The sequence below is a fragment of the Bubalus kerabau genome, chromosome 17, assembly GCF_029407905.1.
Source record: "Bubalus kerabau isolate K-KA32 ecotype Philippines breed swamp buffalo chromosome 17, PCC_UOA_SB_1v2, whole genome shotgun sequence".
Lineage (NCBI taxonomy): Eukaryota > Metazoa > Chordata > Mammalia > Artiodactyla > Bovidae > Bubalus > Bubalus kerabau.
In genome coordinates this window covers 19823415-19843803 of record NC_073640.1, presented here as the reverse complement: position 1 = coordinate 19843803, position 20389 = coordinate 19823415, and the positions used below count along the sequence as shown (strand labels likewise).

At 38.1% G+C, this 20389-nt stretch overlaps 1 protein-coding gene across 1 annotated transcript in view; it reads right to left on the bottom strand.

The window, feature by feature from the left end:
* LONP2 (lon peptidase 2, peroxisomal) overlaps positions 1-20389 on the bottom strand; it is an 88038-nt gene that overhangs the window by 42023 nt on the left and 25626 nt on the right. Inside the window, exons 8-9 of the mRNA XM_055553129.1 lie at positions 13853-13994; positions 3704-3854 (exon numbers count right to left, since the gene is read on the bottom strand). Coding sequence (XP_055409104.1) covers positions 3704-3854; positions 13853-13994 — 293 coding nt within the window. The remainder of the gene's footprint in view (positions 1-3703; positions 3855-13852; positions 13995-20389) is intronic.

The window sequence follows — 20389 nt, the reverse complement described above, 5'->3', positions numbered from 1 at the left end:
ATATTGCTGAAGCCTGGCTTGGAGAATTTTGAGCATTACTTTACTAGCGTGTGAGATGAGTGCAATTGTGCAGTAGTTTGAACATTCTTTGGCATTGCCTTTCTTTGGGATTGGAATGAAAACTGGCCTTTTCCAGTCCTGTGGCCAGTGCTGAGTTTTCCAAATTTGCTGGCATATTGAGTGCAGCACTTTCACAGCGTCATCTTTCAGGATTTGTAATAGCTCAACTGGAATTCCATCACCTCCACTAGCTTTGTTCTTAGTGATGCTTTCTAAGGCCCACTTGACTTCACATTCCAGGATGTCCGGCTCTAGGTCAGTGATCACACCATCGTGATCATCTGGGTCGTGAAGCTCTTTTTTGTACAGTTCTTCTGTGTATTCTTGCCATCTCTTCTTAATATATTCTGCTTCTGTTAGGTCCATACCATTTCTGTCCTTTATCAAGCCCATCTTTGCATGAAATGTTCCTTTGGTATCTCTGATTTTATTGAAGAGATCCCTAGTCTTTCCCATTCTGTTGTTTTCCTCTATTTCTTTGCATTGATCGTTGAGGAAGGCTTTCTTATCTCTTCTTGCTATTCTTTGGAACTCTGCATTCAGATGTTTGTATCTTTCCTTTTCTCCTTTGCTTTTTGCTTCTCTTCTTTTCACAGCTATTTGTAAGGCCTCCCCAGACAGCCATTTTGGTTTTTTGCACTTCTTTTCCATGGGGATGGTCTTGATCCCTGTCTCCTGTACAATGTCACGAACCTCATTCCATAGCTCATCAGGCACTCTATCTATCAGATCTAGGCCCTTAAATCTATTTGTCACTTCCACTGTATAATCATAAGGGATTTGATTTAGGTCATACCTGAATGGTCTAGTGGTTTTCCCTACTTTCTTTAATGTCAGTCTGAATTTGGCAATAAGGAGTTCATGGTCTGAGCCACAGTCAGCTCCCGGTCTTGTTTTTGCTGACTGTATAGAGCTTCTCCATCTTTGGCTGCAAGGAATATAATCAATCTGATTTCGGTGTTGACCATCTGGTGATGTCCATGTATAGAGTCTTCTCTTGTGTTGTTGGAAGAGGGTGTTTGCTATGACCAGTGCATTTTCTTGGCAAAACTCTATTAGTCTTTGCGCTGCTTCATTCTGTATTCCAAGGCCAAATTTGCCTGTTACTCCAGGTGTTTCTTGACTTCCTACTTTTGCATTCCAGTCTCCTATAATGAAAAGGACATCTTTTTTGGGTGTTAGTTCTAAAAGGTCTTGTAGGTCTTCATAGAACCGTTCAACTTCAGCTTCTTCAGCGTTACTGGTTGGCGCATAGACTTGGATTACTGTGATATTGAATGGTGTGCCTTGGAAATTAACAGAGATCATTCTGTCGTTTTTGAGATTGCATCCAAGTACTGCATTTCGGACTCTTTTGTTGACCATGATGGCCACTCCATTTCTTCTGAGGGATTCCTGCCTGCAGTAGTAGATATAATGGTCATCTGAGTTAAATTCACCCATTCCAGTCCATTTCAGTTCACTGATTCCTAGAATGTCGACATGCACTCTTGCCATCTCTTGTTTGACCACTTCCAATTTGCCTTGATTCAAGGACCTGACATTCCAGGTCCCTATGCAATATTGTTCTTTACAGCATCGGACCTTGCTTCTATCACCAGTCACATCCACAGCTGGGTATTCTTTTTGCTTTGGCTCCATCCCTTCATTCTTTCTGGAGTTATTTCTCCACTGATCTCCAGTAGCATATTGGGCACCTACTGACCTGGGGAGTTTCTCTTTCAGTAAACCAATACAATATTGTAAAGTTAAAAAATAAAATAAAATTAAAAAAAAAAAGAAAATAAATCAACTTAGAGGTAAAAATAAATAAATAAATAAATAAAATGGTATCTTTCTTAAAGAGAAAAAAAATCTCACTTTCATTAAGATAAAGATTTAATTTAAATCTCAATTTAAATGCAAGTTTTATTTTATTATTTAAAAGGAAAATAAAGCCATCCTTTTTCTTTAGCATAATTTGCTGCGTAATTGAAAAAAACTTAGTAACAACAGAGGCTTCTATTAAGACTTCAAGGGAAGAACTGCAAAGGGGCTATTTCCAGAAGTCCAATTGTAAATTTTAGCTACAAAGAAAACAGAAACTAAGACGTCCCTATAAGAGTTTTTTCCTTACATGTTGGAATTACACCGATAATTTATATATTTAAAATACTTTATGGTCTTATCTACTTAAAAGTCTCAATAAGTAACAATTTACTTTCTCTTTAAGTCCTGTAAGATGAGTGTCCCCTATAATGATTGCCCCCGTTCCATTTAACAAGCAAAAATTAAAAAGATGAATGGACAGGAATCTATCTTTTGGTATAAAAAGGAGATTAAAAACCACCAGAAGAGCTAAAAGATAAGATAACCAAACCTGAGAAGAAGGTGGCATCAGTGTCCACCTCTGCAGCAGCTGCCCTGATTATCTCACTTCGTGAATATGTTAATATATCTTATGGATTTCTGCCTTAATTTGGAGTTTCCATGCAACTGGGTCTCATTACTTATTTATTTTAGTCTTATAAATAAGCACAAAGCAATTTTAAAATACTCCACCATATTTTAAAACTACAGGATCCTGTAGGGCTCACAGATAACTAAGAAATCGAATTATCATTTACTTGAGAGTAAAAATATATTTCAGTTTAATATGAAATATATATTCAGATTATATTTATTTTTATCTATTTTTATTTTAAAAGATACCCACTGACATTTGATCTTTTCTAGGGAGAAGTAATTCTGGACAATTTAAATAAGGTGAAAACACTGGGATTTATTTAGTGTTAGTAACTAAAAGGGGCTTCACAGGCGGCAACAGTGGAAAAGAATCCACCTGCCAAAGCAGGAAACACAGAGACACGGGTTCTATCACTGGGTCAGGAAGATCCCCTGGAGTAGGAAACAGCACCCCACTCCAGTATTCCTGCCTGGAAAATTCCATGGGCAAAGGAGCCTGGTGGGCTACAGTCCATGGGGCCACAAAAAGTGACGTGACTGAGCGACTGAACACACACACAACTAAAGGACTTTTTAAAAAACACAGTCCTGTGAAGAAGGCATGGTTAAAATATATATATATATATATATAAGTACTTGACAGATTCAACTAAAAAGAAGAATTTGAAAGCACTCTGTAATTTTATATAAAAATGAGGCCAGATGTAATAAAGAGAAGTTTTAGGATCTACTTCCTAATGAGAATAAATGATTAGATTTTCTAAGAGATAGTAAAAACTTCCAAATCTGATAGGAAGCTACACTAACAATGAGATCTATTTTTGGTTTTTAGACATATACTTTGAAAAAGTAAATTATTTTATCTATAATTTTAGAAACTGCTTCAAAGAAGAATATCTTATTTTCCATAAAAATAATCAGTTTTCAATGCTAAGTTGAATCTGAAAGTGTTACAGAACATACAGTGTATATTGTATAGAACATAAACACACTCTTATCTGTCATGTTTATTTTATAGATGTTGAATCTATATAAAAGCTGGTTTATATGCCAGATTCAGAACTTCTGATCAACACTGGCAAATCAATTTTTTACTCAAAATTCCACAGCTCGACCAGTTTTAAAGAATTCTGCTCAGAAAAGCAACAAATAGCCTTTTATTTAACAAAGTAATGACTTTTGTTTACAAAGCAAGTACCTGGCACCTGAATGATCTCCATTCTGTCCAACAAGGCAGGTGGAATAGTAGCAGTGGTATTGGCAGTAGCAATAAAAAGAACTTGGGAAAGGTCAAAGGCAACATTTAGATAATGATCTGTGAAGTTGTGGTTTTGTTCAGGATCCAACACCTGTGGGAGAACAATAAACACTGAAACAGATGCAGTAGTTCCAACAGAAAACCCTATGAATTAAAACACACGATGATACTTCTGCTCAATACAGAGTTCGGGAAATATGGGATAACATTAAAAATGGGAAACATGTTCAGTGTTAAAATTCTTTTAAACATATAAATGCACAAACAAGCAAAAATTAACCATTCAAACTTTGTTCTCAAAATCTATTAATGACTCACTATGTGGCCACAAATAAGTCACCAATCCCGCAGAACCAGTTTACCTCCTGGTAACACACCCTCTCTTAACTGCTATGAGAATATAAAGTAAATGTGTATGGTATTTTGAAATTCTAAGGTAATAGGTAAAATAATAATTAGTATGTTCCTTCTCAAACATTATCAGAAAGTCTTTAACAGTTTTTCTTCTTTTGGCTCATCATGGTAAGTAGGATCTAGTTCCCTGAGCAGGAATTGAACCCATGCCCTCTGCAGTTGGAAACACGGAGTCCTAAAGACTGAACCACCAGGGAATGTTCCTGATGGCTTTTTAAAAAGCAAAATCTTCCTGTTTATAATGAGCAAAGTATTACTATCCCTTGAAAATATTTTAATTGAATAAATTAGATATTTACTAATTAGATTCTTAAAATGTTGAATAACTGTATATTAAGGAGACTATATCTTCTCAGATCACTGTTCAAATGCTCCAAGTCGTAGGCACTCACAGGGGAGAGGCCTACACTGGACTTTAAAGAAGACAACACGTGGCTTCCACGTTTTAAACTTCAAAATCTTAACACTTTCGCTTAGACTGGATTAGTACAGATATAAACAGGGTTAACATGCACAGTCAAAAAGGAAGTAAAATGACTTAAATACTTAAATCAATCACAATTTTACTATATAACCAGCTTTTCCTTGCTTCTGATTCCCTTTCTAAAGTTTTACTTATTTTTAAACGTATCCACAAGTTAGTCTTAATTCGAAGCCCTTTTCTTGAAAACTCTTGAATTTTGTTAAATAGTCATTGTTACTGGTAACTCAGTGTGTATCTAGAATACGATTCCTAGGGAGTTCTACTATTTATATTTTCACAAGACTTAAAATAATCTTCAATGTCAAGTCAAAGACAATTCTAATTATGTTCAGTATAAACTGGCTAAGTGTAATATTACTGTCTACCAATGATCTGAAAATTGCTCATCTATGTATGGCAATCTTAGTTAAACTGACTGGCTAGTTAAGTAAAAATCTCTCATTTAATGGCTGTAATTAAATTTAATACATACATGTTGGATATGTTGCCATCCAAGAGAAATAATTTTTTTCCCTTAAAATTTTAAGACACTAAGTTTTTTTAAAAGTAGAAAAATCAATAAAGCAATGTTTTCTGGATTATGAATGAGGTCTTTTTAAAGTGTACTGGACACCTAGGTTAGGAGGGGAGAAAATCAGTGATGCTCAATTTGCATACCTCCATCTTTTATCAGGAAAATACAAAAAAAAAATGTAGAGTTTGAACAACATCAAAAATAATAATGATCATTAGAATGCCAGATAAGAAGCGTTTCTAGGAACCATTACTCTGATGAAACCTTAAGGTAAACTGTTGAATCCAGGGAGTGACACATTTTATAGTGAGAATTTTTCAGCTATCAAACCTCTGCTTCTTCCCCAAGCCTTGGAGTGAGGGCTTCCATGGCCCAACTCACCCACAAAAAGGAGCAGATTTCAGGATGACCAGAACTGTTTTTTCTCTCTTCTCATTAAAAGTTATCTCTATGTAAACCCCAAACTATAATTCCTACTTATGCAGAATGACTGGGAATGGAAATAGCTGTGATATGACATTGTATTCTCAGGGATGTGAAGTCAGCACAGTGATTAAACTATGGCAAGGGGTGTATGCTGAGAACTGTTCTTCAGTAACTGTTTCTGGCAAGAGAAGAACTACAGATATTTGTTAGGTAACCCAGGAATATACTCCACATATTATACATGATGAGGCAACTATCATCTCTAAGTATGATATTAATAGTATGGTGATACTTTTTAAAAGTCTGTATCTTTTAGGGGTAGATGCTAAAGTATTTATGAAAAGATATGACGTCTGGAATTTGATTCAAAATAAGTAAGAATGGGATGAAGGAGAATGGGTAGGAACACACAAGATTGGCCATGAGGGACTTCCCTAGCAATCCAGTGGTTAAGAGTCCGCCATCCAATGCAGGGGTCACAGGTTCAATCCCTGGTCGAGGAACTAAGATCCCACATGCTGTGGGGCAACTAAGCAATGCAATTACTGGGCCTGCACACTCTAGAGCCCAAGTGAGCCTGCGTGCCACAACAAAGACCCAGCACAGCCAAAAAAAACAACAACACTGGCCATGAGATGGCAATTGTTAAGGCAAGTGACAAATTTTATGGTTAATTATACTATTTTCTCCGGAGAAGGCAATGGCACCCCACTCCAGTACTCTCGCCTGGGAAATCCCATGGATGGAGGAGCCTGGTAGGCTGCAGTCCATGGGGTCACTAAGAGTCAGACACGACTGAGCGACTTCACTTTCACTTTTCACTTTCATGCATTGGAGAAGGAAATGACAACCCACTCCGGTGTTCTTGCCTGGAGAATCCCAGGGACGGGGGAGCCTGGTGGGCTGCCATCTATGGGGTCGCAGAGTCAGACACAACTGACGCGACTTAGCAGCAGCATACTATTTTCTCAACTTTTGTTAGTTATATTTTTTCACAACAAAAGTAAAAAATAAAGTACAGTAAAATAACTAAAGTCAACTCTGGAAGCCACACACAAATACTATAGAAATTAAATCAGTGATAATGACTAAGCTGAGAAAAATGTCCAGAACATAGAAAATGAAGGCAGTAAGGCTATGTAGAGGAAAGATATGGAAAAAAATAACAATATCCAATTCATACCTAATTGATGTAACTAAAGAAGAGGTCTCAGCAAATGTAATTAAAGAAGTAACCAAAAAAATATTCCAGAAGACTCAACACTACAGACTGAAAAGCCTTAGACTCCTCTGTGCAATAATAAATGACAGAACATTATTAGGATAACACCTGCAGAATTTTCACACATAATTATGACTTCTTTAAAAGGTTTCAAAAGTATTTGACTACACAGGATACATGTAGCAACACGCAGGATACAACGGGTAACAACGTGCATGCCTGTGAAGCCACTGTCCAATTGTGACTCCATCTGTATTTTGTCTAGACCAGGGCTCATCAAAGTGGAATGTTTGAAAAAGCCCCCTGAAGTGCAAGTAGAAAATATGAGTACATATATTCATCTTTATGTGTCTATAAATACCAGAAAGAAATTAGTTTTTAAAATATTTACTACAAGAAGTAATGCCCTCACTTGACATACACATCACACACATATGAGATATTCTAAGAGAAGAGTAGAAATCCCATAACATAATGGGCTGATGTGGGAGTCCTCACTCATCTGCTTTAATTGTGATGACGGTACAACTGCAGTCCATGCTTTCCTGATTCAGTATTTTTACAGAATATAAATGGATGAATGGAGTGTTAAAAAGATTTCTGCAACATATCATTAAAGATAATAAGAGGCAAAAATGTGAACAGTAAGGAAATAACAGGAGTTGACACTTATTTCTGGAACGAGCTTTGACAGCCACAGTACAAAATAAAATAAAAACAATTACCTAATTAAAATACATCCTTTTCACCAAAAATAACTGTTTAACCTTTAAAAATGTATTCTGTATGTGACAGCACATATATGTTATGTTTATGTTGCGTATTTATCTTTAGTTATAGATTGACTCGTATCCCCTCAGTGTATAATTGGAAAAAGGGTCTTTAAGGAGGTAATTAAAGTTAGAAAAGGCCATTAAGGGTGGGTCTCTTATCCAATATGACTGGTGTCCTTGTAAGAGAGGAAGAGATGAGGCACGCATGAGCACAGAGAAAAGGTCATCTGACAACACAGCTAGAAGGCAGCGCAAGTCAGAGACCTCAGGAAAAATCAAACCTGCCAACACCTTGATTTTAGACTTCAAGCTTTAGAACTATGAGAAAATATATATGTTTGCTTTTTTTTTTTTTAAAGAAATCCAGTCCATGGTATTTTGCTATGGCAGCTTTAGCACACTTTGCTGTTGTTGTTCAGTAGTGAAGTTGTGCCTCTTTGCAACCCTGTGGACTCCAGCATGCCAGCATTCCCTGTCCTTTACTATCTCCCTGAGTTTGCTCAAACTCTTTGTTCATTGAGTTGGTGATGCCATCCAACCATCCCATTTCCTGTCATCCCCTTCTCTTTCAGCCTTCAATCTTTCCCACCATCAGGGTCTCTTCCAATGAGTTGGCTCATTATGAAAGTATTGGAGCTTCAGTTTAGGCACCAGTCCTTCCAATTAATATTTAGGGTTGATTTCCTTTAGGATTGACTGGTTTGATCTCCTTGCTGTCCAAGGGAGTCCCAAGTCTTATCCAGAACCACAATTTGAAAATATCAATTCTTTGGCACTTGGCCTTCTTTATGTTCCAGCTCTCACATCTGTACATGACTACTGGAAAAAACATAGCTTTGACTACATGGACCTTTGTTGGTAGAGTGATATCTCTGCTTTTTAATAAGCTGTTTAGGTTTGTTGCAGCTTTTCTTCCAAGAAGCAAGCAGCTTTTAATTTAATGGCTACAGTCAACTTCCGCAGTGATTCTGGAGCCCCAGAAAATAAAATCTGTCGCTGCTTCCACTTTTCCCCCTTCTATTTCCCATAAAGTGATGGGACTGGATGCCATAATCTTAGTTTTTGAATGCTGAGTTTTAAGCCAGCTTTTTCACTCTCCTCTTTCACCCTCATCAAGAGGCTCTTCAGTTCCTCTTCACTTTCTGCCTTTAGAAGGGTATCATCTGCATATCTGAGGTTCTTGATATTTCTCCTGACAATCTTGATTCCAGCTTGAGATTCACCCAGCCCAGCATTTCTCACAATGTACTCTGCATGTAAGTTACGTAGGCAGGGTAACAACATACAGCCTTATTGTACTACTTTCCCAATTTTGAATCAGTCAGTTGTTCCACGTCCACTTCTTGACTTGCATACAGGTTTTTCAGGAAATGGTTAAGGTGGTCTGATACTTCCATCTCTTTAAGAATTTTCCATAGTCTGCTGTGATCCACATAGTCAAAGAATTTCATGTAGACAGGGAAGCAGATTGATTATATTCTTTGCAGCCAAACATGGAGAAGCTCTATACAGTCAGCAAAAACAAGACATGGAGCTGACTGTGGCTCAGATCATGAGCTCCTCATTGTAAAATTCAGGCTGAAGTTGGAGAAAGTAGGGAAAACCACTCGGTCATTCAGTTATGACCTAAATCAAATCCATTATGATTATACAGTGGAGGTGATAAATAGATTCAAGGGATTAGGTCTGGTAGGCAGAATGACTGAAGAAGTATTGACAGAAGTTTGTAACCTTGTACAGGAGGCAGTGACCAAAACCATCCCAGAGAAAAAGAAATCCAAGAAGGCAAAGTGATTGTCTGAAGAGGTTTTATAAATAGCTGAGGAAAACAGAGAAGTGAAAGGCAAGGGAGAAAGGAAAAGATAAGCCTAACTGAATGCAGAGTTCCAAAGAATAGCAAAAAGAGATAAGAAATGAACAATGCAAAGAAATAGCAGAAGACAATAGAATGGGAAAAACTAGAGATCACTTCAAGAAAATTGTAGACATTAAGGGAACGTTTCATGCAAGGATGGACACGATAAAGGACAGAAACGGTAAGGACCTAATAGAAGCAAAAGAGATTGAGAAAAAGTGGCAAGAATACACCAAAGAACTATACAAAAAAAGTCTTAATGACTCAGATAACCACAATAGTGTGGTCACTCATCTAGAGCCAGACATCCTGGAGTGTAAAGTCAACTGGGCATTAAGCATTACTATGAACAGTTAGTGGAGGTGACAGAATTCCAGCTGAGCTATTTCAAATCCTAAAAGTTGATGTAGTTAAAGTGCTGCACTAAATATGCCAGCAAATTTGGAAAATTCAGCAGTGACCACAGGACTGGAAAGATCAGTTTTTATTTCAATCCCAAAGAAGGGCAATGCCAGAGAATGTTCAAACTACCATACAATGGTGCTCATTTGGCCTGCTGGCAAGGTTATGCTCAAAATCTTTCAAGCTAGGTTTCAGTAGTATATGAACCAAGAACTTCCAGATGTATAAGTTGCGTTTAGAAAAGACAAAGGAACCAGAGATCACATTGCCAACACTTGGATCATGGAGAAGGTAAGGGGATTCCAGAAAAACATCTACTTCTGCTTTACAGTTTACAAAGTGTTTTTACATGTATTCTTCTTGCTTTAATACACTGTGAGGCATGAGAAATTCTCACCCAGGATTTGGGCAGGTGGGGTGGAGGATGTCAGGGACATCCCTTGGTTCTTCCATATCTGCATCTTGCTTCACTCTACAGAACCACAGTCAATAAGGAACTGATGCTATCAGTCACTGAACCTCAGAAATAAGCACGCAACCCAGGGTGGCACTTACTTAAAGGTATCATTTGAGGTTTTTGTACTTTTAGTTTAGAATATTAATAAATCAATTGTCAAAAGAGTGACTATCAAGTTCTACGTCAGAAAATATCAATATGTCAGTTACTCCTCATCAAACATCAATTCAACAAACATTACTGAATTGCCGCAAAGTGCCAGGTGAACACTTAAAACATACAGTCAAACAAACATACGGGGGCTTATTCCTCTCCTCCTACTACTTGTGAAGCTGTCTTTGGTGGACTTATTTCACAACTCTCACAGACAGTCTGTTGGGAAAATCTATCTATCAGGGAATCCACCTTAAGTTCTTTTCAACAAGGTAACAGTGTGTGTCTAATGAGAGAATCTGTTATATTATCTGAAAAATGCTCCAATTCAAGTCTTCAAGTCTAAAGTCAGCACCTAAGAAACAACTGAAATCTTAAATAATGTTTATTATTCTATCATTCATAGTACTGATTAGTAAACTAGTTACTGAGACAAAGGAGAACTGTCTTTGAATAAAAACAAGCAAAACCAAACCAAATAAAACTCTTATCTCCAAACCCTGGGGCTTTTAAAGTGAGGTAACTGTGCTTTTTATTGTCCAAAGAGGCCCCACTTCTAAGACTAAAAGAGAATGCAATTAAGAATTAGGCATAACCAGGAGTGTCCCATGCAGAACAGAAATTATGGTCTCCCTACTTGTAAGACACATCCCAGTCCATCCTGTCCTCAGGAGATTACAACAACAGAAAAGAATCAGGAAGCCAGAGGGAACTCAAAGCAAAAAAAAAAAAAAAACTTTCACAAAGCAAGTTTTCCCTCAGTTTTAAAAACCAATTTGAATATTAATATTATTTTACATAAACCAGGGTAAAGAGAGGGGCAGAACTGGTAAAATACGGAGGACTGGTTAAGTAAACTTAAGAAGCAGTCAGATGCCAGATCCCTTCCCCTATCCCAGTAAAGTACTGGGATTTCCTTAAGAACATAAATCAGCAGGTCCCTGCGCAGGTGACACGGCACAGCCGAGTACAGTACATACTCTACTGAAATCAACAGCTCAGGTGAGTACATACATCCAGGATGCTGAATGCTTCCCGTGCTTGGCTCCCAGAGGTTGGCAGCTGGGCTTTCATTCTCAAGCCAAGAGACTTGAAGAGTCTTCCCTAAGAAATCTGACCAGCCTTAAAAAAAGACCTGAAGTTATTGACACGTGAGGTTCCCCAATCAAATATATTAGTCAGATGACCTACCCTGAAAATCATAATCAATAAACCCTCTCTCACATGCTTATAGCTTCCAATCAGCTTTTTAAAATCCTATTAAATATGAATGGGGCTTCCCTGGTGGCTCAATGGTAAAGAATCCATGCGCCAAGCAGAAGACACATATTCAATCCCTGGGTTGGGATGATCCCCTGGAGAAAGAAATGGCAACCAATTGCAGTATTCTTGCCTGGAAAATCCCATGGACCTAGGAGCGTGGTGGGCTACAGTCCATGGGGTTGCCAAGAGTTGGACAGGACTTAGCGACCAACCAATCAACTAATTTTATATATGAACAGACAAAACTGTCAGACATCTAATGAAAGATTCTAATATAAAAGACAGAGACCAGAAAAAATATATGTAATGAACAGACAAATGAAACTTTAGAGCAAAGAAAGAAAAAAATTTTCTTAATCTATTAGTATTTTTCTCACAGAGATAAAAGGACATTTTACAACTATGTAACAAGAGCAAGATACTATAAAAAGAGCATGCAGAGAAGTTAAAAAAAAAGGGGGGGGGGTTCTCTGAAATGACAAACTCAGAGAAGGATTAAAAGATAAAGCTGAGGAAGTCTTCAGAGGAAGTAGAGCAAACCATAAAAAAAAGGTGAGTAATAGGAGAGATAAGAAAATAAAAGATCTAACATCAAATTAATAGGAGTTCCCCAAAAATGAAGGAGAAGAATCACCAACAAAAAGATTCAAGAAACTTTTATAGAAATAAAAGGAGAGGATTTTTCAATACAAAGAGTCTTCAAAGCATCAGCAAAAATGGAAACAAAGAGACTCATGCCATGGCAGATTAGTTAATCTTCAGAACACTGGGATAAAGTGGAGATCTGAAAAGTTTTCAGACAGTATAACAAGTCACAAAAGTCAGAACCGCAATAGCTTTGTTTCATCAACAGCAACAATGAAGACTGGAAAACAAAGGAGAAATTGTCTTTAAAAGTTTGCAGGAAAATTATTTCCACCTGGAATTCTATACCCAGTCAAACTACCAATCAAGTATGAGAGAACCATAAAGACATTTTCTGATATTCAAAGTTGAAAAATGTTTACATTCAGGCTTTCTCAGGAAGCTACTGAGGGACTAACACCAGGACAATGAGAGAATAAATCAAAAAAGAGGAAGACATGGACTACAGGAATCAGGAAACCCAACGTGGGGGAGGTGAAGAGTGACCCTCGGACCACAGCTCCATGCCCAGGGTAGGAACAACCAATTTAGATTGGAGGCTTACGGAAGACAAAATCGATAAAACACAAAGTGTTTGAAAGTCTCCCAAAAAGAATCAGATAGTTGGTGAAAGTAAACAAAAGAAACAAGACAATCATTAACTTCAAAAAGATTTTTAAAAACACAAAAAAACACAAAGGACAGAAAAAGAAGAGTGATCATGGTTCACATGGTTCAACTGTGAAAAGCGCTTATATAAGTGTAATAGTGTAAACACTCGACAATGACTTAACAAAATCAGGATACAATTTATATTGGGAGATTGGAAGTATAGGCAGCAAACTCATCTCCTATAGAAAGGAATCCACAGATAACACCCAAACCTCTAAAATCAAGACAGCAATATAGCCACACTATCTCAAGAAAGACCTATAAGTAAGAGGGTCAAAGTGCAGAAAAAGAAATAAGGTACCCCAGGGAGGAGACTTGCTTGCTGTTTTTTGTAACAATCTTATAGAATTGCTATTCTCTAAACAACTAAACTGATAAAAAAGGAAAAAAAGAAACGAGGAATTATTAGAAAAAGAACAAAGAAAATCCCTAAGACATTTTAAATTATCAAATGGCTTCAGACTTTAGTTTGTATTGAAGTAATTTTCCCATGACTAAACCCACATCAGTGTATCGCATGCGTGCGTGCGAAGTCGCTGTGGCCATGTCTGACTCTGCAGCCCCATGGACTGTAGCCCACCAGGCTCCTCTGTTCATGGGACTGTCCAGGTAAGAGTACTGGTGTGGGTTGCCATGGCCTCCTCCAGGGGTTCTTCCTGATCCAGGGATCGAACCCAAGTTTCTTTTATCTCCTGCATTGGCAGGTGGGTTCTTTACCACTATCACCACCTGGAAGATCCACATGAATGTTTAAGTTCCCTAAATATGATTATCTACTCTTACCCACACTCTTCCAGTGTGAATAAAGATGGAGATCTTGTAAATCTTACCTCAAGCAGAGCTGCTGCAGGATCACCCTGCAGACTTTTTCCTAGTTTGTCCACTTCATCTAACAGGAACACTGGATTGTTTACCCCTACAGTCTTCAAGCCATTGATTATCCGGCCAGGCATGCTGCCAACATAGGTGCGCCTGCAGAGGGCAAGCCACAGATCAGCAACAGAGAGATGGCAGGAGGCAGGCACAGTATCGCTTAGAAATCAAAATTCTGGACCAGGAAGAAGTCATTTAGTTACCACAGGAATATAGTAAAGAGATACTATAAATTTTAAAAGCCCTGTGATACATCAAAGAATTATCAGATTCAATTCTTATTTTCTATTTAATTTTGACTGTAAATTACCCATGATATTGGATATTTTACCACTTAGTGAAACTGAAAAAAATTATACTTTAGTCACATAGTTACAATTCTTACACTTCCAAGATTCCAAAACATCCAGAGAGCCCTATGAATTTAATTCCCATATTTTTCATAGCTTTTCCGGGCATCTTTCTGGCACTTCCCAAACCCCAACGTAACTGCCTTTTTACAGTCTGAAAAGGCTGACTCGGGGCTGGCTAAAACATTATCACCATATTCATGGAGGAAATGAGAATGGGTTCAAAGGTCCACTCAAAATACTTGCAGACCCCACCCAAAAAAAGAGAAAAATTCCAACTTTTTTATTTTCATAGACAATAATTTGTTACACATAGTAGTAAGAGGATCTGGGACCAAAAGTATTTATAGAAAAATTTCATTAATTCTTGCCTTTTGAATAAAACTGCGTTCACCCTATATACATCAACTGGCATAACCAAGCTCAGCCAGACATTTGGTTGTGCATTCAAATGTTAGAGGCTGCTTTAACATATCTGAACAAAAATCATCTACATAACTGACAGATGCAGAGCATGACACGAAATAAAAATATGTTTGTCAAACTAAAACCAGTGCCTTTTTTACAAAGCCAGCGAAACTTTATTTTAAGCAGCAATTTCCTGATTTTAATTATAACCCTCCGGCCTAAACCATGAGAAATCAAATGCTGTTTGTGAAGAGGCATGAAAGGGTGAGAGCCTGCAAGAAAGAAACCAAGGACAAGTGGGACAGCGGCCCTATCTCATGATCGGCACAAAGCCGGCTCACGGAGCAATCCTGCCACATGACTGGTATAAAGTAGGACAGAGTAAATCGTGACCTTTGAAAAGACAAGAAAGCCTCAAGAATATCGTAGGAATGCTTTTTATCTGGAGGAGTATTGAGGCCCTGGAACCAGATACAATAAACGCTGTCCGGTTATAATGAGGAGTTAGCACATTCAAGACTTCAGAACAGGATATAGGAATGACAAGACTCATAAGTAATAAGTTCTCTGAAATTCTCTCTCTGGAGAACTGACAGATTTGTCAGCCTTCTGTGAATAAGCAGGGAAGCAAAATTAAAAAAAAAAAAAAAAAAAAAAAAAAACAACCGTCAAAGCTCTAAGAGTCATTTCTTGCTGCATTAATTTCTTTTCCTTTCCTTACTGTTTTTGATAGGCAGATTTCAAAGCCAAGTCCTGATTCTAGACCTACAGTCATGCAGAGAAAATAATATTCTAGATAGCTGCCCTTTCTAAAGGAGCAGCAGAAATCGAAGTACTAGTTATAGTATACAAACAACTCCTCCTAGGCTTTCTACTGCTTCCCAGAACCTAGAAGATAAGATCCAAACTCTTCAGTCTGGAATTCAGGGTTCTTCACAATCCAGTCCTCACCACCGGCTTTCCAACCACAACTGAGGTTCTATTAATACTCCTTACACTTTTTTTTACCTTTGTTAATATGGTGAGTTCCTGCTCTTAATACCCTCCCTGCCTATGTAAATCCCAGAGATCCTACTAAACTCTTCCTGACCGCCTCTCACAAAGGGATCTTTCCAATAATGCAATGTCTGCAGTATGTACTGGCCCTGCAGTTCTCCTGATTCACACTTAAGACCTAGGTTTTACCCATGGATACCAAGCATATGGGCTCCTCTAAAGAGCCAGTGAGCACTCTGATAACGGAAAGTGGGTCTTAATACAGATCAGATGCTGCATATAGAGCTGTAAGATCGCTTCCCAAATAGAAGCCTTTATTTGCTTAAAGACACCAGATGAATGACGCCAGGACCCAAAATATCTATGACCACGGTTACGGTCATATAAGTCTCTGAGTACTGCTTTGCATAAATAATATGACCCAAGACTCAGTTTCCTCATCTGCTAAAATGCGGATAATGGCAATACCAACCTGATAAATTATATGAGATCACGAGAGACTATTATAGGTAAAGCACACAGCCCAGTGCCTGGCACACAGTAAGCTTTCAAAAGATGTAACTGTAACTGTTATTAGTAATAGCTACTTTAAGTCCACTTGTAATTTCCTGGAAAAAGATACAAAGGCAGGTGTCATTACACCTAAATTTGGGTCCCATTTCAATGTCTGTCTCACAGAAGCAACTCTTATAATTGTGTTTTCATAGTGAAACCGAGCCCCCCCAGACCAAGTTCCCTTACTGAGCTAATGATTAATCTATCCAAAACTTTATTCCTTTCTTGTCTCCTCTGACGTCAATCCTGCACTAATGCAACACTGACCAACCAGAGGCAGATGACTGACTGGCGCCGATAACATCGCCAGTGTACTGAGGCAGCTGTTATAAGTCTCATTGTTCAACATACAACTCAGGTTGCTTCTCCAGGGCAAGGAGCCCCAAGCCACAGACCACCTGGCCAGAGAATCATAAACCAGAGACATTCAGACTCTTGAAACTATAATTAAGAAATGTCACAGAAATGTCACGCAATGATAATTAACCCCAGCGTCTTTGTTCCCTGCCTTTAGAAAAACCCCTTGCTCAAAGATCAAGTGGAACTGGATCTGAGGCTTGTCTCCCACAGGATTGCTGGGCACCCTGCAATGAACTCTTCCTTTGCTACAAACCTGCCGTCAGAGTTCGGTTTTCTGAGCCGTGGGCACATAAGCCTCAGTTACAACAGCCCCAAGAGTGTTCAACGCCCCTAGAGCTCCTCCATCACAGGTGAGACCCCCAAATGTGTACCACTAATCCAGATGTCAAACCAAGACAACTGTGATCAGAGCCTGTGAGCTATATAAAGTATCTGTAATGCGCCTGTGTTTTGCTAGAAGGTATGGGTAGCATGCAATTCACTGACTGAAGTTACAGAATATACTATGACTAAACCTTTGGACTAAACCTGATGCTGGGAAAGACGGAGGGCAGGAGGAGAAGGCGATGACAGAGGATGAGACGGCTGGATGGCATCACCGACTCAATGGACATGGGTTTGGGTGGACTCCGCGAGTTGGTGATAGACAGAGGCCCGGCGTGCTGCGGTTCATGGGGTCGCAAAGAGTCGGACATGAATGAGCGACTGAACTGAACTGAAACCGTTGGAATATGAATAAGATGACAAAAAATGTAGCTGTAAGTGCTACACACTTACAAATATACACAAAAATGTTCTCTTTCAATAAACAAACACAAACATTTTGAAAAACAAATCAGCATCCTGAGAAACTACAGAGGTAGGAAGTAAATGATTTTACAAATTGTAACCTTTTTGAGGGCAAAATACTCTCTTTCGAGGGCAAAATACTTCTTCCTTATGATACAACATCTAGAAAGCAATATAGTACAATACAGGAAAGTTTGAGGACGTTTTCCTTTTATTTTTCTAAGAATGTATAGCTCCAATTACTTATTATTCAGCCTGAATACATAACTATCTTGGAGTTTTTCTCAAAATTAAACCATACGCGTGAACTTGAAAATATATAGATCATAGTTGTAATTGTTACCTAGGCTTATTGTTGTAATTGTCCACAGGCTTATCAGGACAATTCAACCAGTGTGTGAGATACAAAAACAAAAATGCCTACATAGTTCAAAATTTAAGTTACAAGATTAGCATTCTTAATTTTCCCAAAAGCAATCTGTATTATACTTGAGAAAACAACTACATAAAATTACAATATCATCTACTTACAGCTGCATGGCAATCAACTATTTTACTATACTGCATCATCTCTAGATATAGTCAAATCAAATCCAACGTAGTCCAAGAGGCTGGTCATTCTGTCACTGCCAAGGATATCTAAATGTTAGGAATAAGGGGTGTCTTTCCTTACTTCTTTTCCAGTATGTAGAGAGGGAGGAAAAAATGGCATTTTCCCATCAATTTTTTCATGCCTATCCAATGAAGGAGCACTTATGGGTTACAAGACAAACTATTAAAGTGATATTCACAAACAATTTTAAGTAATATAAAAAGTTTATGTTATAATGTTAAGTTGAAAGGGTAGGATGATAACTCTATTGCTTTAAAAATGGGCAAAAGCTGCCTGATGAAAATCTGGCAGGTGTGTGTGTGTGTTTGTGTGTGTGAGCGTGTGTGTGTGTGTGTGTATCTCAAGTTGGATAAAGTAATAAACCTACAAGAAATCCTAATGAGCTCTTTTTAAAACAGAAAAACAGTCTTTAAGGAACTAAAAATAGTCTTTAATATAGCATGTCTAAACAAATCAAACTGTTCTGTAGCAGTCATTCCTAAATCTTAGACAGTCATTTGCATGGATGTGCTCATCCAAAGGACTGCCTGATTTCCAAGATGTTTTAATCTTACTTGAACTCACACAGCACTTACAGAGCACTTACCATGCTTGGCACTGTGCTCGGCAGTACAGAATGTACAGAGGATTAGAAAATACAAAATAATCCCTACCCTACAGAGCTCTACTTTTACTATATTTACATTTTACCTCTACAGAAAGGTATTAGAAATGCCAGAGACCTGTATTATTTAATCATTAAGGAGCACAACAGTCCAGAGGAGAGCAAGATCATCACTGACTGCATTTATCTTAGTGGAGGAAGCCGTGGGTTGCGGCCTCAAGACAAACCTGGAAGCTTTTCGGAGGCAAAGAAGAGCTATATGCAAATACACGTTATAAAGGAGGCTGATGAGCAAACAGTAACATGTCTGGCGTACTATGCTAAAAATATTTTAAAACCTCGCTGCTTCAGTTATTTTTCCCTTGTAGAGACTAATAATGAAACAGCTAATTTACTTAAAATCTCACTATTTCAGGTTACATATGAAAATTTATCAACGTGAAAAGCAAAAGTTCATTTTTCTTCTCAAATTGGTTAAGAATTGAGCTGAGGATTCCTTACAATGATATAACTTTATCATCTGAACAAACAGCTAGTAAGTGACTTTCAAAGAGTTACTCTCATCAACAACCTGAGAAATATCACAACATATATTTCACTGAGGAACAGCTAATGAAAAAAGATCATTATGCAAACATGATTTTATAAAACCTCACCCCAAAAGAAGTCACTTTATCTTTAGTGTTTATGAACTGATTTAAATTATTTATATTTAAATAATTAAATTATTTAAATTATTAAAATATAAGTCAAAAACTGATGGGCACAGAGATTCTGTGACTTATAAAAATAGACAAAAATCTCAATGGAGATAATGAGAAATATTAAATTGAAAAAAGGCAGTAGTTAATATGGAGCATAAACAAGACTGTTCTTCCTCTAATCCACCAAAACAACATGAACGTAAACAATGGGACAACGTTCAGTCAGATCACTGTTCTTTTCCCAGTCTAGGATTTACATGTAAACCAAGTCTTTTTCTTCCCATCTCCCACCTCATTGTCATTTTAACTCTAAAAGAGAATATCTTAGGTTGTTTTTAAAATCAATTTCTAACTTTTTAGCACCTTCCTCCACATATCAGGCACTTCTACCAAGAGGCTGGCGCTCCATGCGTGGGAAACTGGGGAAAGTGAGTGGCAGGATCAAGAGAACAAGCAAGGGAGGTAAGAGAAGGCAGCTCTGTTTCTCCTTGACTATTTTAAGGCTGCTGAACAGCGGTGCCTACTCACAGGCTGAAAAACAAAACTCCGCGTGAACTCTGCTTGTGAGCATGTGACCAGGACTAAAATGCCAAGACCTGGGTGTTCCCCAAATGCCTGAGCTGTGACGCGGAGCCACTTGTTCCCACAAACCCCACCCCATGGTGGTGCTATAATCCTCTGCTGTCTCCTCTCCCCTCATCACCTCCTCCAACCAGTAACTGTCACAAGCGCATACTCTGCTCTCAACTGGCCTTCCTGTTATCCAGCACTCCCGGCTCTCCACCAGCTTCTCAACAGGTTTTCAAACAGAAACTTTCTCCAGGCTTTGGTCATGTAGGGGGTGGGTGGGTACTAAGTCCCCAATACCACAAGCACAGATTGCTGCAGTGTTCAGCAAAACATCTGGTACAGTGATGGCTAGGAAGTACATGTTTACCAGCAAGGTGTATGGAAAAATCAGGCTTAATAGAATGATTCACAGACAAGCCCACATACCTTTTATTTGTCAGTGATCATAACCTCAACATGCACCATAAAAAAGCTTATACACAATACACAAGATTCTTTCACAAAAGATCCATAAAAAAAAAAAAACTTCATTTTCTTTAGGTTCA